Source organism: Phascolarctos cinereus, unplaced genomic scaffold (genome assembly GCF_003287225.1).
Source record: "Phascolarctos cinereus isolate Bilbo 61053 unplaced genomic scaffold, phaCin_HiC Scaffold_5;HRSCAF=322, whole genome shotgun sequence".
In the NCBI taxonomy this organism is placed as follows: Eukaryota; Metazoa; Chordata; class Mammalia; order Diprotodontia; family Phascolarctidae; genus Phascolarctos; species Phascolarctos cinereus.
This window is the reverse complement of record NW_027555958.1, coordinates 28,622,410-28,644,312: the sequence shown is the minus strand read 5'-3', so window position 1 is coordinate 28,644,312 and position 21,903 is coordinate 28,622,410. Positions and strand designations below refer to the sequence as shown.

The following is a 21,903-nucleotide window of genomic DNA, read 5'->3' as shown; positions in this document are numbered from 1 at the left end:
TGAAAACTATAGTCTTCCATGACCCATAGCCACACAGTAACTCTGGGAGAATAGTAGTGTTTAAAAAAAATAGTTTTTCAGAGAAAAGCTTGAGTTCATTAAAAAACAAACAAGCTACCAACTTTGTGTAATAGTACTGAATGTTTTTCCAATTGAATATTTGTTAACAATTATGAAAACCTGTAGGCCTAATTAGTCAGTGGCCTCCTTACCGTTCTCACATAGGACATTCCACTTTCCATCTCTGGGCCTTTGAACAGGCTGTTCGCCATGCCTGGAACATAGCCCCTCACCACTGCTCCTCAGAAGTCCTTCAGAGCTCAGCCCAAGAGTCACCTTCTGCGTAAGGTCTTTCCTGATCACCCCCATCGCTGATGCCTCTCTTCTGAGATTACATTGTGTTCTCAATCAAGCAGTAAGCATTTATGAAGCACCCACTATGTGGCATGTAGGTGGCTCCAGGCCTCAGGAAGACCTGAGTTCAAATCTGTGTGGCCCAGGCAAGTAATTTAACATTGTTTGCCTCAGTTTCTCCATCTATCAAATGAGTTGGAGAAGGAAATGACAAAGCGGTCCAGTACCTTCATCCAGAAAACCCCAAATGGAGACACAGAGTCAGACACAGCTGAAAACAACTAAAAAATGTGCCAGTCACTGTGCAAGGCCCCAGGGAAAACAAAAACAAATTCCGGCAACTAGCAGATAAAGTACTGCATTCATAGTCAGGAAGACCTGGGTTCAAATCCCATTTCAGACATTTAGTAGCTGTGTGATTCTTCTCCTCTTAGAACCTCAGATTCCTTCTCTGTAAAATTAGGAGGTTGGAATAAAGGACCTATGGGGGGGGTCTTTTCTGGATCTAAATCTGGGATCCAGTGTAGAAAATCTATTGCATAGATTTTCCATATACATGAATGCTTACTGTTTCCCCTAATACAATGGTTTATCCTTGAGATCAGGCGCCATTTCGTTTTTTGTCTTTGTATCCCTAGCACCTGATACATACAACACTTGGCACAAAGTTGCTGCTAAATAAAAGCTTGTGGATTAATTAAATAAATCAGATCCCAGTTGGAGGGCGGGGAGTGTGAGGACGTGTGCATGTGCATGTGGGAATGGGTCCCTTTTTTGGGCCTTAACTAGGATTAGCATTTAGTCACCAGTACATGTAGTAGACACTTCATCAATACTTCCTGACAGCCTATTGACTACGTATAATCCCTGCTTAGTATTGTCATCAGAAGAGGATTTGAGAAGATCCTAAATCACCCATACAAGTGGCAAGGTCAGATTTAAAGCTGGCTCATTGGTCTCACCCGTGATTCTAGAGACGCTTGCCACCTGGCTCACCCCGAGGTGCTAAGAGGCATATAGAATCTCTAATTCCCATGGATTCAGACTTTGGATTTAAGATCACAGGCTAGCTAGCACCCACCTGTGAGCTTAATCCCTACCTGGCAGGGCAGTGCCTTTATCAAATTTGAATTCTGATCAGGGAGAGGCTTCTGGAGTGTTCCATTCCACGTTCTTAGACCTACTTGCCAAGGGTGAGCAATGCTCAGCCCTACCCCCCAATCCAGAAATAGAGAAGAAACCTAATGAGGAAAGTATGAGATTCCATTTCTTCAGTAATCCGTCTGAGCTGGAAGTGTTGCAACAGGACCAAAAGTAGAATGAAAATGCTAAAGATGGCCAACTCTTATCTCCTTGAAACCAGACTCTCCTGGCAGAAGATGAAAGCTTAACATTTCCCCATCACATGAGGCAGGTCTTTCTAATGGGAACCATAACTCAGCATGCATGATCTCCAAATGTTTCCCCACAATGAATGTTGGCTTGTTTTTGTTTTTTTGTTTGTAGAATGAGCCAACAGATATTTACTCAGCACCTACTGAGCAAGAAGCACAGGGCTAGGTGCTGTGGGAGTTAGCTCTGCCCTTGGCCCTCTTCTTTTCTCTCTCTCCATTACCCTAGTATTGTCATCCATTCTCATGGCTTCATTGCTCACATATTCATGAGTGACTCCCAAATCTCTAAGTCCTAATGTTCCTCCTTTCCAGTGCCTATTGATCCTTTCTTCCTGGGTTTCCCAGCATTACCTCAAACTCAAGAAGTCCAGAGCCAAGCTCCAACGCCTCCTCATCTTCAGCTTTTCTTCTTAACCTCCCTTCTCCTATTAATGGTACTACTATGTTCCCAATTACTTGGGTTCATCATCTTAGAGCTCTTCTTTGATTGCTATTTCTCATGCCCTATCAAAGATTGTTGAGACTTCATAGGGCCTCTCACCTACCCACCCATCAATTGATCAGTCAACGAGGATTTATTAAGCCTCTACTGTGTACCAGGCAAGCTGAGGACACAAGTACAGATACAAGTGCTCAACCCACAAGGAGCCTAATATGGATCCCTTATTTTCATTCCCACTGCTGCCATCTCAGTTCAAACCTTTATCTTGCCTACGTCTAGAGAGAGAGGCTTTCTGGAAGTATTATAGGGGGAAAGTTTGTTATTCATGTTTTTTGCCCAGAGGGGGTGAGGAAATTAAAATACCTGAAATACTTTGCAAAAAATGAGCTAAGACCAAAATTGAATAGGAGGAAGAGAGTGGTAAGGGTTGCATTTGGAGAATTTAGTAGTGCCTTCAGGGACCCCAAACTTCTCTCTGAAACAAAACCCAATTTTTAAAACCCCATTTGCTTCTGGTGACACGATAAGGCTGGGAATCATGGAATACAATCACCATAGAAGACTTGTGAGGTCACCCAAAGGGCAATGGAGAGGCATATGATGGGTGTAAATAAGCTTCAGGGTATCACTGATGACAGAACTGCCTACAAGAAGTGACATGAAGGCTGTCCGAGTGACATATGGCCAGTGGAAGAACTGGTCTTGTTAAGAGAATTATAGGAAGGCATCTAACACATTGAGTGCATGTCCTCTGGAGGATTTATGGAAGGACTCAGACAAAAGTTGCACCTGAGGAAGTGTGGGTGGGTTGTGACCTGCACCAGCAGAGGGTGTATCCACACCAACGAGGTCACAAAGCCAATGAAACGTAATCTGTGGAACATGAAAAATATTCTGGGCACTTGAAATGACTACTTTTATTGTGGTTATTTAGTTGTTTCAGTCATGTCTGACTCTCCAGGACCCCATTTGGGGTTTTCTTGGCAAAGATACTGGAGTGGTTTGCCATTTCCTCTCCAGCTTGTTTTACAGATGAGGAAACGAGCAAACAGGGTTAAGTGACTTGCTCAGGGTCACACAGCTAGTAAGTGTCTGAGGCTGGATTTGAATTCAGGTCTTCCTGACTCCAGGCCCAGCACTCTATCCACTGTGACATCGAGCTTCCCAGTGTTTACTATAGTACTATTTTATTTTATTTTATTTTATTTTATTTTATTTTATTTTATTTTATTTTATTTTATTTTATTTTATTCTTAGGCAATTGGAGTTAAGTGACTTGCCCAGGGTCACACAGCTAGTAAGTGTCAAGTGTTTGGTCTGAGGCTGGATTTGAACTCAGGTCCTCCTGACTTCAGAGCTGCTGCTCTATCCAGTGTGCCACCTACCTGCCCTGTATAGTACTCTTAAAAGTATAATTTATTTAAATAACATTTGCTTATTTACTTGTTGACCTTAACTTGTAATTGTTTTCATGGGGACAGGGAGCTGTTTAAATATTGAAGAACTGGCCATTTCCTAGTTTTTGCCAGTTTCTTGTAAATTGGCAAAATATATATGTATATATATTATGGGTGTGTGTGTGTGTATGTATATATGTGTGTGTGTGTGTGTGTATGTGTATGTGTGTGTGTGTGTGTGTGTGTGTGTGTGTGTGTGTGTGTGTGTGTATGAGAGCCATAAATGTTAGGAGAAAACAAAGCCCAGAGATAATCTGCCAATGACTTTTGTGTCTTTGGACAATCATTTAACTCAAGGGCATCAGTGCCATGAAGTGAGAAGATAAATGGATTTGAAGGAGACCTGGGTTCAAATCCCAGCTCTGCCACATACTACCCTTGTGACCTCGGGCTGGTCATCTAACCTCTTTGGAACTCAGTTTCCTCATCTGTAAAATGGGGAAGTAATTGGACTAGATGAGCTCTGAGGGTCCAGGTGTAAATCTGTGATCTCTAAGTCCCTTCTCCCCTTTGATCCTCAGTCTCTTCCTCTGTAAAGAGAGGGAATTGGACTAGAGGGCCTCTGGGGATCCCCTTCACCTCTAGAGCTGTGATCCTAAGTCACTTTTTATCTCTAGGCCTCAGTTTCCTCATCTGCAAAATTGAAGGGATTTGGACCAGGTGGCCCAGAGGCGGCAAGGTGACACATTGGGCCTGGAGTTGGGAAGACCCAAGTTCAAGTTCAGCCTCAGACATTTACTTGCTATGTTACTGCAGCTCTCTCTGCCTCAGTTTTTTCAACTGCAAAACAGGGATAATAACAGCCCCTATCTCTCAGAATTGTTGTGAGAATCAAATGAGATAATATTTGTAAAGAGCATTTAGCACAGTGCCTAGCACATAGTAGGGGCCTTATAAGCACTTATTCCCTTCCCCTTCTCTTCTTGGGCCCCTTCCAGCTCCAAGCCTGTGACCCCATGTGGTGCCACATTTATTCTCCCTATTTTACAGATGACAAAACTGAGGTTCAGAGTGGTCACCCAGTCAGTGAGTTGGTTGGTGAGCCTTCTGCTGCCCCCGAGTCTGGTGTTTTTTCTGTTCTATCCCTCCATCTCAATGCCAGGCTCTGCTAAGCCCAGAAAACACCCTCTTTTGGACAGTTCTTTAAACATCCAGGTACTCCGAGGACCTCAGCTGTGGCTCTCCTAAAAAACATTTTGCTTTGCTTTTATTCTCAAAGTCCGACGCCATCGTTTTTTGTGGCCGACTTTCATGGTTCCCCTTTCATCCTTGGCGCTCCTTCCCATTTTCCTCGGGTACCTTTATTTTATGTCATCACTGTTTTCCCTTCTCTTAATCTCCTGAAGAACACCCCGACTCAGTGATGAAATCATTAAGAGGCCGAGGAGGCCACGAGCTGCCCGTCCACCACGTGGGGAGTTTATCTCTTACTGTCGCTCACGTGGCCTTTGCGTTATTTACGCTGCCAATCAGCAAAGCAAATACTTTCCTAATTCCAATTTTCTGCATGATTTCAGACATTTTACAGCTCACATCCCCTGCCCTGCATCTCTTCTCTCTCCTTTCAGGATCCAAATCACAGAAATACCTATTCAAGGCAGGCCTGAGCAAGGATCTCCTCCCCTTAATAACCAGCCAGTGGTCATTCAGCCTTTGCTTAGACACCTTCCTCCTGAGACATACCATCTGGCTCTTGGGTAGTCGGCCCTGCTGAGGCTTCCCTCCCACATCCAATGTCCCCAGTTCCTTCAGGCTAATCTGATGGGGCAGGATCTCTAGACCCTTCCCCATTCTGGTTGTCTTTCTCTGGATGTCCTGCAGCTCTTCAGTTGCATTCCTAAAATGTGGTACTGAACCCTGCACTCTGGATGTGGTCCATCCCCACCCTAGTTCTGGATACTATAACTGTTTTAATGAAGATTAATGTGGCGTTAGCCACTAGGATAGCTCTTTTTATTTTGTTTTGTTTTGTTTTGGAGGGGGAGAAGGAAGATAATTCCCTTTTAAAATTCCAAATACAGGAGGCAGCGAGGTGACGCAGTGGATAGAGCACCAGCCCTGAAGTCAGGAGGACCTGAGTTCAAATGTGGCCTCAGACCAAACACTTGACATTTACTAGCTGTGTGACCCTGGGCAAGTCACTTAACCATGTTTGTCTCAGTTTCCACATCTATAAAATGAGCTGGAGAAGGAAATGGCCAACCACTCCAGTTCTTTGCCAAGAAAGTGCCAAATAGGGACGTGAAGAGCTCAACATGACTAATCTACTAAACTACAACAAATTTTTGAGGAGAGTGACACGTTTGGACCCTCACTTGAGGAAAATCAGTTGACATGGATTCAAATCCAGCCTCTGACAAGTGCTAGGTGTGTGGCCACTTATCTACTAAGTTTCAGATGGGATTGTGACCTGTGTTAGTGGAGGGAATTTCCACACCTGGGAAATCCAAGATCCTTCCTTGACTGGTTGGGTACATCTTGGCCGCTTAGCTAAATTGTGAGCTCCTTCTAGGCAGAGACTGCATATGTATCCTGTTTCTACTTTGTATGGATCTTGCACATAGCAACAAATGTACAAGCTGATCTCCTTCATTAGAATGTAAACTTCTGAGGGCAGGGACGGTTTCATGAGCCTGGCATATGGTTAATAAATTGGTTACTTTGTGTCTGCCTCTCAGAGACCAGTGTGGTGCTGTGTGCATGGTAGCTTCTCAGCTCACTGAATATTTGTTGAATAATAGAACTGCCTGTAACTCTGTGCTCCATCAGAAGAAGGACAAAGAAAGTTTTCGTGGTTTAGAAGAGAAAATAAGCACGTTACCATGGAAGACCATTCTGGAAGGTAGAACATAAACAGACGGGGAGGAGCTGGTACGGCCGTGGCCCCACCTGGCTTCCCTTCCTCCCTGATGGGACTTTACAGACACCTATGCGTGGCTCAGGCTGTCTTTGACCAAGTTGGGTCCTTTCCAGGCTTCCCCCTCTAGTACAAGATTGCTGCCTCATCCCTAACAAGGTAGCTTTATGAAGCCAGCTGGCTCCGCAGGGCTCAGGAATTCTCTGCTTGCTAAAGGAGACAGTTTTGTCCTGGGAAATAAGAGCCCTGTGGACATGGGTCTGTCTTTTCATGCTTCTGCCAAAGCTTGCGGTTTTTTCCTACATCCCCCTTCCCTCCGTGTTTTTTCATTTGCAAGGAAATACCTGAATACCAGTGAAATCCTATTACAATAAAATCAGTTGCAAAAATAATTTTCATAACGTTACTAGGTTGGGGAAATTACACGAATAGGGTCGACTGAAGTTATGTTCAGGTTGTCCTTGTGAATAAATTGGAGAAATGTAGGGTGGATGAAGCTGTGGCTGGGTACATTTGTAGTGGGTTAATTCACTAGGGATAGGGATAAGGTTAACCCTGTGGTTTTATTGGTATAGGAAACTCATGGGAAAGGAAATGCCTTATCCCAGTCCTTGTCTCTGTTCCTACAAATGGTCAGACCCAAAGAATATGGTTGATGTCAGCAGGAAGGATCACAGGGCTCTCTCCTTAGCCTTACTCTGTTTAATCTTAGATTTAGAGCTGAGACTTTAGAGATCATTTAGTTCAGTCTTTTTATTTTGTAGATTGAGGAAACTGAGGTTCATATTTGATGAAAAGACTTGTCCAAGGTGTCGCAGCTTATGTTAGAGGCAGGATCTGAACCCCAGTCCTCTGCACTGTACAGCCTGTGCTCTTCCAAAGGCATGCTCAATAAAGTTGTAGGTGGCACAAAGCTGGGACAAAGATCTGATAGTTGTCAGGACTGAAAAAGGATCTCAGTAGGCTGGGATCTGAGGCTAACACTAACAAGATGAAACTTGACAGATAAACGCACTGAGATTCAAAATGTTGGATGTATAAGTTGTACAAGTACAAAATGCAAGGAGCTTAGCAGCATCTTGTGTGAAAGGAGCCTGGGGATCTTAGTAGACCAAAAGCTCACTGTGAACTAAGAGGCTTTAACATGAATATGTTTGGAGTCCATGATTTCATTAACGGGGGCATTTCTTCCCCCAATGCAGATCATAACCCTCTCCTCTTTAGTAAATGATCATCCAAGGTTGTTTTTTCTAAGGAAGAAAAAGCATCCCTCAGCCAACGTGTGAATGAGCCTCTATGAACCGTGAAGTTTGGATTCAGTCAAATGGCCACACTTGAGGACCTAGAGGGCCACATGTGGCCTTGAAGCTGCAAGTTCCCCACCCCTGCATACACTTAGCTGACCACAGACATGCCCTCACCAAGACTGTACTCAAAGCCTGTCCTTTTTGGGTAGGATATCCCATGCTTGTGCTCCACTGGTAGAACCTTTGAGAGTCCAGTCACCCCCCATATCCCAGTAAGACATTAGAGGAGGAGCTAAGCAGAAGAACCAAGTGATAGATGCTTTTTAAAAAAAGTGAATGCAATCTTATGTTGCATTAACCCAAAATATAGTGTCTAGCTTCTAGAAAGTGGCCATCTTTCCACTGATACAGAAGATGGCCATCTATGTAACCGGTCAATCAATCCACAAACATTTATTTTTTATTTTTAGGCAATTGAGGTTAAATGACTTGCCCAGTGTCAAACAGCTACTAAGTGTCAAGTGTTTGGTCTGAAGCCAGATTTGAACTCAGGTCCTCCTGACTTCAGGGCTGGTGCTCTATCCACTGCCACCACCTAGCTGCCCCCCCCCAAACATTTATTAAGTGGCTATTACTATGTGGTGGGCCCTAGGGAGACAAGGGTGGTACTGTGGAAAGAGGAGTGGATTTGAAGTCAGTGGACCTGGATCTACTCTGACACTGTCTGTGTAACCTTGGCCAAGTCTTTTAGCCTCTTTGGCCCACAGTTTTCTCAGTAAACTAAGGAGATTGGACTAACTGGCCTTTTAAGGATCTTTTATGCTCTGTGTATTATCCTTGTCTTCCCAGCAAAGATGAAAGTTTCTTTTGTCAGGGAGTTGACATTCTATTGAGAGAGAAAACATATGTGTATATGTAGATATGTGTGTTGATAGATAGACACAGACAGACAGACAGAGATAGGCAGGTATATGTTTACAGATATATCATCAATAAACATTTATTAAGTGCCTACTGTGTTCCAAGTGCTATGCTAAGCATTGGAGATGCAAACAATAAGGAGATCATAGCCCCTGCCTTCAAGGAATTTATAATCTAGTAGAAGAAAACAATACACAAAAGGAAGCTGAAAGAGGTGTGGGGGGGGTGCCAAAGGGTACCTGGGCAGAGGCATGTTTTATGGAGCTGAAAGCAAATAGAGCAGCTGGTCAGAAATGAAGAGCTGGCTGGAAAATTCTTCTGCGGTTCAGTTGTATCTGACCCTCTGTGACCCCACATGGGATGTACTTGGCAGAGATACTGGAGTGGTTGGCCATGTCCTTTTCCAGCTCATTTTACAGATGGGGAAATTGAGGCAGACAGGGTTGAGTGACTCATCCAGGGTAACACAGCTAGTCACTGCCAGAGGCCAGATTTGAACTCGTGAAGATGAGTCTTCCAGACTCTAGGCCTGGTGCTGTGTGCACTATGCTGCCACCTAGCTGCCCCAAAATTCTGAGCTCTCTATAAAGGGAACCTTTGGGAGGAATCTGTTACTTCACCATCCAGTCCCAGTGGAGAGGCCACTGAGGGTGCTCAGGAGATGATTAGTCACATCTAACCTGAAGCAATCTCCGTGGTAATGAAACTTTTGGTGATGCTTCTATGCTGGAGAAGGCATGTGGTTGATGGAGTCCAGTCAATCAGAGAATCTGGTAGCACATAATCATAGACATTGCTAGATATTCCTCTAGGGAGGAGGGAATCCACTCCTTCCTTAGGCAGCCCATCCTCTGTGCTGGCTGGACCAAATCTGGCATATCTTGCTTAATCCACAGGGGTGTGACCCTGGAAACCATATCATAGTAGCTAATGGTTGAAGAAATTACAGATATTTCTTTAGCCTAAGGGGCTGCTAGGTTGCACAGTGGTTAGAGCACCTGACCTGGAGTCAGGAAGACCTGAGTTCAAATCCAGCCTTAGACACTTACTAGCTATGTGACCCCGAGCATGTCACTTAACCCTGTTTGCCTCCACATCTTTAAAAATGTAGAAGCAAATGGTAAACTGCTCCAGTATATTTGCCAAGAAGACCCCAAATGGGGTCACAAAGAGTTGGACAGGACTGAAAATGACTGAACAAAAACAATATTTAGCCTAAAGGAATACATTATTACCATTTTCAGATATTTTCAGGCAATCTCTGCGAAAGCCTCCCCATGCCCCCCTCCATTTCAAGAGAAATCAAGGAAGCCCCACTCCCCCTTCTTCCAGAAAGATCCTTCTAGCCCTGACTCAATAATCCTCTCATTCTGTGGTCCACCTGACTAGAGCTCTCTGGGGTCTCTTTTAGCCTGAATGTTCTTTGTCCCCTTTATCTCAGCTCTCCTTCAACTCAAAAATTCTATGGATTTCAAGCCTTGGCCACTCATTTCATGCCATTGGACACAATAAATTCCAGTTCAAGGAATACGTCCAGCCCTTTGAGCTCTGTATACGGGATCTGATCCACGTAGGGAGACAAAATAGACGCTGGCATTAGTCTGAGTGGGGTGCAGCCCTCTCTCCATCCCTCACATCCGTTTAATACCCTTCAGTGGTACCACTTGGAAGTTTCTCATGGATGCTAATGGTCCCCTCTGTGTAGCTGAGCCAAACGAGGAATTCCTGGACCTAGAAATAAATTAGTGACTTAGACCTCTGCTTCAAGTTGCTTCAAGCTAAACAAGGGAGTTTACCCCCTCCCACCCCCCAATTAGTTATTACAGATCTGGCTTTATGTAATCAGGAAGGATCCTCCCCCGGTAGGATCCAAGAGTTCCGTCCAGCTCTCCTTTGCTGGAAGTGACTGACACATCCAGACACAGACCATTTAATTCATCCTTTCCCCCCTTCCTGCCCCCTCCCTCCTTTTAACTGCCAATTATGCTTTAGTGTGAGCTGCATAGAAACCACGGGCTTTCTTCCCACTATAGCGCTAGAGGATTCCCCTTCAGAGACGCCAAGCCCTTGTGTTAGGGAATGGGAATGTTTCTGGGCTCACACAGTGAATTCTGTTAGAACTGTATAGAAAAGCTGAGGATTTCTTTTATGTATCTATTTTGTCCCCTGGCTTCTTATGCTGAAGCTCTTAATCGGCTCCATTAATTTATCCACTGATTCTCTGGGGTTTTCTAAGTAAACCATCACATCTTCTGCAAAGCAGAGACTTCTGTCTCCCCTTTGCTGATGTTTATGTCATTATTTCCTCAGCTTGTGGGTGTGACAGACCTGGCCTGTGCTATAGCCACTTTAGTTTCAATGGAAAATGGCTGTATTTCTCTCTTCAGACTGCCTGTGTATTGGACTCAGCCTTTTTTCCAAGGTCCTGCTGGAGATGACTAACTCCAGCCTGGCTGTGTGGGCAGCCTGCAGTCCAGCCGGAATATTCCGACTATCTCTGAGCCCCATAAACACTGCAGGCTTTGTCTTCTCCCTTATCGCTGCTTTAAACGTAACACAGAGCGCTTACTGTGTTCCATTTGGACCCTGGCAGCCCCGGCTCCTCCCCATTCCCCCCCTTCCCTTCCATTTTAGGGGCCTTTTGTTTCATTGTCCCTCCCAGTGTCCCCTGGCCACACTCAGTTGTGCCTGCAATAAAATTATGTTTATTTGGGGGGAAGAGGAAAGATGCTTCCCCACCCCCCCACACCCTCACCCACACTTTGGATTTACGAATGTATTCAGTCCTACCCAAAGCTACAGAGAGCAAAATTAACTCCTTGTCCTGCAAAAAGGTAAGGAGAGCTACAGAAAGGGAGGCATTTGTTATTCCCAGAAGGAAAATTTTGGTCGTTAAAACTGGCAATGTTTACAGATCACTGGCTTTGGAGTGAAGAACACCTAGGTTCAAGACACTCCTCAGTCACTTACCCCCATTACTGCACTTACATCTCTAGATCTAGGAGCCAGCCCTACCTAGCAGCTATCTCATGCTTTAAGCTTCACGAAATGTTTTTTATTTTATTTCATTTGAGCCCCTCAATAACCATCAGAGGGAGGTATGACAGGTGTTATTATCCCCATTCTACAGATAGGGAAACTGAGGCTTAGAGAGGGAGTGATTTGGCCAAGATCACACAGCTAGTTTCAAAATGTGCATGTTGTGTAAAAATACAATCTTTTGAGACTAGATGCAGGTCATCTCAGCGGCGTCCACCAGTTACTCAAGGCAGGGAACAGCATGCTGTGGTCACCCACCATGGCACTTCTGTTCTCTTGAGGTGCCTCCTTGTTATAACACGTGATGTAGACTTAAAAAACATTTTTTTTATCTCATTCTTTCTAAGTCAGAGTGTCTGCAGAACAATCTTCCCATTGTGGTCAGTCACCTGTGTATGTATGTACATGCGTGTGCACATGTATGTGTGTGTGGATAGCCCACCTCCTCCCACTTTGTTCCGCTACTTTTTTCTTCAGTTTAAAACCTTGGCTCTCTCCCCCACAGCCTGTCTTCTCCTCATCATTCCTGCTATCTCAGCTCACAAACTGCATAGCTTTGCCCCAGCCCTTTTTTCTCTAGCCCTAAATCAGTTTGCTCTAATAACCCTAGGAATAGAGGCCACAAAGCTCCCTTCTGCCTTCATCCTCCTCCAAATGGGACAATCCCTTGTATTTTCCCATGACTCTCACCTGCCTGAGAGAGAATAGCTGTCCCAGAGCTTTGCAATGGACATTTTCTCCAAGCTAGCTGAAGCTCCCAAATTGGAAACCTTCTATAAATGCCCCTCTCTCACTTCTCTAATAGTATCTTAGCTCTGGAACTGAAAGGGACTTCAAAGGCCCACAAGTCCAACCCTTTCATTTTACAGATGAGGAAACTGAGACCAGAGACACATCTGTCTCTTCTCTGTTTCCGAAGCCAATTCCCTTGGTATAGACCTTTATTTTTGTTTTGTTTTGTTGTTTTCAGCCATGTGTGACTCTTCATGACTCCCTTTGGGGTTTTCTTGGCAAAGATACTGGAGTGGTTTGCCATTTCCTTCTCCAATTCATTTTACAGATGAGGAAGCTAAGGCAAACAGGTGAAGTGACTTGCCCAGAGTCACACAGATAGTAAGTGTCTGAGGCCAGATTTGAACTCAGGAAGAGGAGTCTTCTTGACTCCTGACCTGGCACTCTATCTACCACGCTACATAGCTACCCTCTAGACTTTTATTACTTGGGTTATTGGAATAAATTCATATCCCTGAAAAATCATTCCCCTTTTATTCTCTAACCCATCCACTGCATCCTTTGTGACACTGCCAGACTCATCTTCCATATGCCTAGATCCGGTTCCAGGATTCTTCTGCTCCTAAACCTTTGGTAGTTCTCCATTATTTATTGACTAAAGTTCATGTGGGTGCTCAAGGCTTTCCACAGCTTGGTGCCACCTTACTGTTAAAGGCAGCCTGGTCCAGGGGATGGCCAGAGGGCTGGATTTGGAGCCAGAAATCCTGTGTTTAAATCCTGGTTCAGTTACTTAACCTTGTACAAGTCCCTTAACTTCCCGGGCCTCAGTTTCCTCATCTGTAAAAATAGGGGATTGGAACAAGATGGCCTCTCCAAGGTCCCTTCCAGCTCTAAATCTGTGATGCTATGGTCCTATACTACAATCAAATGTGTCTGCCCTGTGCCTCCACCCCATGCCCTCCCACCTAATGGTAGAGGTCCCCTCTACCTATAATGTCCCTTCTCCCCATCTTTGCCAGGTGAATTCCTACCCAGGTTTTAGAATGCAGTTCAGATACCACCATCTGCAAGGAGCCTTTTCTGATTCTTCAGGTCAGTAAGAAGAGTCCCCCTCAGGGGCAGCTAGGTGGCACAGTGGATAGAGTTTGGGCTTTGGGGTCAGGAGAACCTGAGTTCAAATATGGCCTCAGACACTTGACACTTACTAGCTGTGTGACCCTGGGCAAGTCACTTAACCCCAACTGCCTCACCAAAAACCAAAAAAAAAAAGTCTCCCTCAGACCTCAGGTAGCACTTTGTTTTGTAACTAATGGCCTCTTTTATATGGTCCAGGCCTGTGATTTCATCCTGTATGGGAACTCCCTGGTGAGGACACCCCATTTACCAGTGCCCTTTAGAGTCCCGGGGAGTGAAGTAAAGAGCCTTGCCCAGGCAAGGGTGTCGGTCACACTGAGCCAGGATCTGTCCAGGGTAGAACTTGAAGCCTGCTCTCGCTTCCTACCACCCAATGGCACATTGCTTCTACCTAATGCACTTGTAATGTTGTGTATTTATGTGTGCAGTACGGTGGTTCTTGTACTATTGTGTGATGATGGCCATTCATGTTTGTGTCTGATCTCCCACCAGATTGAGAGCCCCGTGGAAGCAGAGGCTGGATATTATCTTGGTTTCCTTCCCCAGCACCAAGCACTGTATACTCTAGGTGTTGCTAGAAGTGAATAAATAGGGGAGTAAAGCATCTTTTAAGCCTTTGGTGTGGGCCAAGAACTGGCCAGATGCTAGGGATACCAGTTCAAAAGATACAAGCCCTGCCTTTAAGGAGCTTACATTCTAACAGCCTGCAGTGAACTTAAATGTGGGTGAGACCTAAGCTTGTTTGACAATTGGAGGAAAGGAACCCTTGGAGCCTGAGCCCACTCACAGCCCTGCAGCCCCAGGCTGGTGGCTAAACAGAAGTCATCAGTCCCCTTCTTGGTAACACCAGGGTCTCCCCTTCTGCACTGTAGGCAAAGGGCAGGCAGGCAGTGTTAGCCATTTCCAGTTTCATGGCACAGCCTGTGCTGGGACTTCCGTATCCCAGAGACCTTGCGTTGCCATCATCAGGTACCACGTAAGGGTTCTAATCTCCTGATCTTTTCCAGGAATAGCTAAATAAATAATTTCTGAATTAAATGTTAAGTGTGGTATAAGGGATTCTAGGCGCTGTGCCACTTGAAAGTGAAACTTTTTGAAAAGAAAACTCTCATTTCCTTTCATTGAAAGATCTGGTCCTTTCCCAGTAGCCGTCATTCCCAGTGTGTTTTCTGTGGTCCAGGTGTTATTAAGAGCTCTTAGTGGAAATCACTTAAAATAGCAGCTTATTACAAGTCTCCGTCTCCCTACCATGAACTCCTCATTCCACCCAAACTCAACACTCCACCTCTGGCCTCCATGCTTTGTTGGATTTTTTCCTCCTTTAAAATTGTTTAAATTAATTTTTTCCCATGAACAAAAATCTAGTTTCTCTTCATTCCTCTTTCTTCATCACCCTGCCTTCTTAGGGGGGAAAAGACTTGTAACAAATATGCAAAGTCAAGGAAAACAAATTGCCACATGGGCCATGTCCAAAAAGGGTATCTCTCAACCTGCTCACTGAGTCTGTCATCATCTCTCTGTTAGGAGGTGCCACCATACTTTTGCACCCCACGCCATGCCCAGAATGCTTTCCCACCCAGAGAGACACACTCACTGTGCCATAGCAGAGCTTGAGTCAGGAAGAATTGGGTGTGAATTCCACCTCAGACTCTTAGTATTAGTCTGTGGCTCTTGGTAAGTAAGTCCCTTAACCTGTCTCACACTGGTGGTTTCTTCACTTATGAAATGGGGCTAATAATAGAACTTAACCCCGAGATTGTAAGGATCACATGAGAGAAGATTTTTGTAAAGTGCTCTGCATACGTTGAAGGGATAGAGACTTGTTAGGTACTGGACCTGAGACTTCATTCCAGTGCAGATCTGTCAGTTGATAAACACTTATTAAACTCCTACTATGTGCCAGTCACCTCGCTGGAGCTCTGGGATGCAAAAAGAGACAAAAGACAAACCTGTCCTCAAGGAGCTTCCAATCTAATGGGGAGATGACGTGCAAACAAGCTATGTTGTATACAAGATAGATGGGAACTAATTAACAAAAGGAAGGGACTGGAATTAAGGGGTTGGGGAAGGCTTCCCATAACTCTGCAATTTATAGTTTTAGAGAGTGGACTAGGGCACTGAGAGGGAGGAGTGACTTGCTCAAGGTCACTCAGCCAGTATGTGTCAGAAGTGAGACTTGAATCTGTTTTCCTAGCTTGAAGGTCCTGCCCTCTAATACACTCTCTTGCTCTGCAAACCTCAAAAGGTCTCTAAATAGGAGCTGTTAGCATCCTCATTATCATCACTAATATTCATCTCTGTCTCATGTCCTGGAATCCTTTCAAATCTCAGCTCAGATGCCACCTTTTCCAAGGAGCTTTATTTTTCCTGGAAGCTCCCTGAGGGTGGGGACTACATCACTGTAGTCTTTATACCACCCTGTCTAAGTTAGTGCCTGGCACATAGTAGGTGCTTAATATTTCCTTGTTGACTTAATTGATTCCCTGCAAGCGCGCAGACGCGCGCGCATGCACACACACACACGCGCACACACACACTGCATACTATGTATGCTTCAGTTATGTAGTGGATAGATAATTGACCTTGGAGCCAGTAAGACCTGGGTTCATATTCCCTCTCTAATACATCCTGTAACTTTGGGCATGTTACTTAAATTTCTTAATGCTCTCTAAGACTGTTTAATTGCAGATCTACATTGGTGGGAGGAGTTTTCCCTCTTAGAGTTGTTCCCCACAGCAATGTAATACCAGCTCTGGTCCAAATCTCCCAGATACCCAATACAAACTTATCTGTGCACGTGCTCTGTCCCCTTAGTAGAATGTCATGTCCTTGAGGGCAGGGCTTTCATATTTCTGTTGCCGTCCTCACAGTAAGTACTTTTAAGTTTTGTTGACTTGAATTCATGATTTCAGGGGTCCTCAAGGTCCTCGGTGCCCCAATCCTCGATGCCACACAAATGAGTTGGGGGGGAGCATAGTCAGAGCAGGGAATTTGATCTGGTGCTATGAGAGGATTGGTTGAAAGAATTGGAAATTTTTAACCTATAGAAGAGAGTGTTGCTATCTTCAAATATTTGCAAATATTCCCCTTGGAAAGAAGGATTTAGGGATGCTTTTGTTTGACCCCAGAGAATCAATAGGTGAAAGATGTAGATGGATTTTGACTCAATTTTTGACTCAACTTTCTTGACAATTAGAGCTATCAAAAATGAGCATGGAATGAATCACCTCAGGAGGTAGTCCCCATCACTATGAGATGGCCATTGATTTCTCAGGACACAGGTTGGACTCAGTTCTGTGATTATCCTGTGATAACATTTAGTTGAGATCAAGTGAATTGAAGAGTTCTGTAGTTTTCCCTTGCTCAACTTAATGCTTTAGGCTTAAAATAGCTGAATTTCCCTCAAACATTTGCAAAGCTAGAGGCAGAATTCCTACGCAGTGAGGCTTAGATGGGCCTTGCCAGTATCCACTGAAATCTGGTCCTGTTTGGAGGCTGGATCGGAAGCCCAGAGACAGCTGGGTGCCAGCCTCGCCAGGTCCCTGGGGGTCATCCTCAGGTTGGCTGTAGAAGGATTGGGTTTTGGCTTTGCTTTGTTGTGGCCACGGCAGCTCTTAGAAACAGTCTGTTTGAGCCAGCCTGGTACTGTGGATAGAGCAATGGACTTGAACTTGGGAGAGATGTGGGTTCAAATAGTGCAACCAACTTTGCAACTCTGGGTCAGTCCCTTCGGGCTTCAGAGCCTTAGTTTCCTCCTCTTTAAAATAAGGAGGATAATCCTTTTAGGGTCTCTTTCATAATATTGTGAGGACAGAATGAAGTAATATGAACCCTAAAGCTCAGGATAATTGTCAGCTTTTTCTCATTCATGATCGTAATTTGCATGGGTGGGGAAAGTACTCATCCCTAGGAAGGTGGGGATAGTCATTTCCACCAAGCCACATGGTGTAGGAGCCAGATGACCTGTGTTCAAATCCTGCCTCAGACCCTTACCAGCCCTGTGACCCTGGGCAAGTCGCTTAACCTCTGCCTACCTACATCAGTTTACTTACCTCTAAAGTGGGGATAATAATGGGCTTTATCTCACAAGGTGGTTATGAGGGAAATAAAGAAAGTTTTGGGAAACTTGAATTACTACTATTAATGCTAGGTGGTGGTAGCAGCAGCAGCAGCAGCAACAGTGGTAGAAGTAGTGATGGTAGTGGTGGTAGTGGTGGTACTACTAGTTAGAAGTAGTATTATCTTATTCTTTTGATCTTGTTGATAGGGTGTAGACAGAAAGGGTGGTAGTAGAAATCACTATCTTGCTATTTTTTACTGTTCCTTTATATTCAGTGTTCTAGAGATTATTAGGGGTAGGGAAGAAAATGAGACTTACTCTATGTCAAACACTGTGCCAAGTGCTGGGGTCCTTATTCTCAAGGAGCTCAGTCTCTAATCAGGAAACAGCACATACAAGACAGGTTTAGAAAGTCCCAAGGGAGTAGTAACAGGGGGGCAGCTAGGTGGCACAGTGGATAGAGCACCAGCCCTGGATTCAGGAGGCCCTGAGCTCAAATTCGGCCTCAGACACATAGCACTTATTAGCTGTGTGACCCTGGGCAAGTCGCTTAACCCCATTGCCTAGCCCCCCCCCAAAAAAAGAGTAGTAATAGCTGGGAGAGACAGAGAGAGACACAGAGAGAGTGTGTGTGCATGTGTCTTGGTTAACTGGTTTAGATGCATCATTTGACTCATGGAGCACACAGGATGCTTCAGGCACCGTACTAAGTCCTGGTGATATAAAGAAAGGCAAAAACACAATCCCTGCTCTCAGTGAGCTCATGTTCTAATAGGGAAGTGGCATGTCAGTGTGCTGGGAGGGACCTCAGAGGCCTTTGAATCTGGCCCCATCATTTGACAGATGATGAAAGTGAGGCTGAGGGATGTTAAGTCCCTGCAGCAATCATCCTCAGTAATCAAGGCCTCTAGTGCTGGGGTTCTTTTCCCTGGAACATTCTCTCTCTCTCTCTCTCTCTCTCTCTCTCATTCTCTCTCATTCCTCATTGTTTCTCTCTGTCTCTGTCATTCTCTCTGTCTCTTTCTCTCTCTCTCCTCTCTCTTTCTCTCCTTCTCTCTCTCATTCTCTGTCTTTCTTTCTGTCTCTCTTCTCTCTCTCCTTTCTCTGTCTCTCTTTCCCTCTCTCATTCCTCACTGTCTCTCTCTGTCTCATTCTGTCTCTCTGTTTCTCTGTCTGTCTCTCTGTCTCTCTGTCTCTCTCTCTCTCTCTCATATTATGCTTCCAGAGTCAGCTCTGGTTTTGTATATGGGTTTTCTAGTCAGGAGGTGGATTTTGTTTCCCCGGCACTTAGAAGACTGATGCTTTTGTTTTTATCCCTGAAATGCATTACTCATTGTCCTCCTTGGCCTGGGATGGATGGAAATGTGAACTTCTTCACATTTCCCTGAGGGACTATGGCATCATGCTGTAGAAGGCCACAGAAGCTTCTGGCACAGGCCTGAGCAGCCAACGCAATCATTCATGCCGTTTGCTCTCATCGGTCTCTCAGACGCACCTCGCCATGGCCCCATTCCATGTGCAGTTACGGATGTCTTGTTTCCACCTCAGGCCAGAGAGCTTTACCCTTGGATCAGTCCAGGGTGTCTTGGTCTGATAAACAAATACTCATGGTTTCTGGGGCTCGGGCCAACCTGTGCTCACTCAGGGCCCTTAGACAGCATCTTGATCAGCCCCTGAAATTATGAATGAAGAAACTAATACCCAGAGGCTTACCCAAGGCCACATAGCAAGCTGAGCCAAAACCAGGATTAGATAGCCTGACTTTTAAACAGACATAGGTCACTGAGGAAGGAAGGTAATGAGCCTGACATTCAAATTTTATTTGATAAATCATGAAAACCTATGGTAGTGATATCAGAGTATTTACCCAAGTGATCAAATATTTGGTTGGCATGAGACCAAATCTTCTATGTGACCTTGGGTAAATCACTACACCTCTCTGGGCCTCAGTTTCCTTATTTGTAAGAGGAGACTAGATGACCTTCAAAGGGTCATTCCAGCTCTATTTAGGTGAATATCCTCCATTCCCAGGTGGCAGAAGACCAGGGCAAAAACCCAGGTCACACCGGTAGGAAGTGATGGAGTAGCATTTCATCCTCACCTCTGTCACTTAACTTGCAACCCTGGGCAAGTCCCTGGGCCTCGGTTTTTTCATCTGTAAAGCAAAGGGTTTGGATGACATTGAATAAGGTCTTTCTCAATTCTAGAGCTATGCCCTATGAACCTCCCTATGAGGTAGGACTGGATGCCATTAAAGAAAGCCCCTTTCAGCTCTAGCTCCATGAACCCATGCACCTCTCTGGGCCTCAGTTTCTTTTCTCCTCTGTAAGATGACCTCATTGGTTCTTTCCAGCTCTAGAGCCAGGGAACCCGAGAAGACCTGTACCATTTTTTTTATCTCAATATACAAAGCTCACTTCTTTATTCACCTTGCTTTTCCTCTCACTTTTCCAGGGACGGTTTCATCCACCAAGCGCACGGGGATTCCGGCTCCTCGAGAGCTTTCCACACCCGTCTCCAGAGAGAGATCTGCCCTTCGAGGTCCCACCAGTGCAAAGAAACCAATCCCCAGTCCAATATCTTCCAGTACCCCGACTCCTACCAAGCACTTAAGAGGCGCCAATAAATCCAAGCAGGACAATGAAGCTGGGGACAAGGCATTACTGGAATCCCAGGTCCGGGAACTCCTGGCAGAAGCCAAAACAAAAGATTTTGAAATCAGCAGGCTTCGAAGCGAACTCAAGAAATTCAAAGACAAAGGGTCCCCAAACACAGCAGAAGGGGCCGAGGCTTTTGAACAAAATGGCGAGGGGCTGCCAACCTCCCCTGGGGATCTAGATCCTTTGATAAGAGCTCTTCAGGAGAAGAACAGAAATTTCCAAAAAGAGCTAGTAGATCTCGGGGAGGAAAACCGGGCTCTGAAAGAGAAATTGGCGTTCATGGAGCATTCCCCCAGCTCGGAGGCGGCCACGAGCAACGGTGGGGGTAGCAGCCTGCCCACACCGACTACTCAAGAGTCAAGCTTTGGAAGCCCAATGAGAAACCAGCTTTCAGGGGAAATGGAGGAATATAAACAGACGGGCAATACCTTACGAACCTCAGGGTCCTCGAGCAGTGACGTGACCAAGGCTTCTCTGTCTCCTGATGCTTCCGATTTCGAGCACATAGCCGAGGCTCCTTCCAGGCCCCTGTCCTCGGGCAGCAACCCCTTCAAGAGCCCCCGGTGCTCCACGGGCGGCAGCTCCCCCAACAACATTAGCGACCTGTCTGTGGCTTCTCTCACTGAGAAGATCCAGAAGATGGAGGAGAACCATCACAGCACCACGGAAGAGCTGCAGGCCACCTTGCAGGAGCTTTCGGACCAGCAGCAGATGGTCCAAGAGCTGACTGCCGAGAATGAGAAGCTGGTGGACGAGAAGACCCTTCTGGAGACGTCCTTCCACCAGCACCGGGAGCGGGCCGAGCAGCTGAGCCAGGAGAACGAGAAGCTACTGAGCCTCCTGCAGGAGCGCGCGCAGGAGGAGGAGGCCGGCGGCCAGGACAACAAGGTCCTGGAGCTGGAGCAGAAGTGCACGGAGATCCAGGAGAATGCCCAGTTCGAGAGAGAGAAGCTGCTCAGCATCCAGCAGCAGCTGACCTGCAGCCTGCGCAAGATGGAAGGCGAGCACCAGGGCGCCGCTGAGCTCATTAAGCGTCTTCAGGAGGAGAACGCGCAGCTCAGTGGGCTTCTGGACGCGGAGCGGCACAAAGGCGGCCTGGCAGCCCAGGCTCTGGATGACTGCCGCGTCAGCCTGGAGGCGCTCCAGATCGAGAACGCCTCCCTGAGGGCCCAGCTGGAGAGCGAGCAGCAGAAGACGGCCGAGCTGAGCGCCACGGGCCACGTGAGGGACGCGTCCGAGGTGCAGGAGAAGCTCAAGGTGGCCCGGGCCGAGAAGGACCAGCTGGAGCGCTCCTGCCTGGAGCTCAAGCAGGAGCTGCTGAAGGCCAACAGCGAGATCCAGCACATGCAGAGCCTGCTGGCCAAGGTAAGAGGGCAGCTCGCTGCCCGGCCCCTTTCCCGCTTCTCTTCTTCAGCCCCCCAAGCCTCAGCCTTACCCAGCTCTGCGTGTCTGTTTGGCACTTGCTCTACGCCGTGGTGACATGTCCATTTCAATATGATGTCAATATACTTTATGTGATTTGGAAAAGGGATCCATTGTCTTTACTACACTGCCAGAGGGGTAGATGACTCCCCCAAAGGTTAAGAACCCCCCCTGCCTTATGGTA

General features: G+C 45.9%; 1 protein-coding gene across 10 annotated transcripts in view; it reads left to right on the top strand.

Moving 5' to 3' along the window:
* Positions 1–21,903, top strand: part of SPECC1 (sperm antigen with calponin homology and coiled-coil domains 1) — a 345,436-nt gene that overhangs the window by 178,934 nt on the left and 144,599 nt on the right. For all 10 annotated transcript variants that reach the window (XM_078154748.1, XM_078154744.1, XM_078154747.1 and 7 more), the window contains one exon: positions 20,092–21,662. In XM_078154748.1, coding sequence (XP_078010874.1) covers positions 20,092–21,662 — 1,571 coding nt within the window. The remainder of the gene's footprint in view (positions 1–20,091; positions 21,663–21,903) is intronic.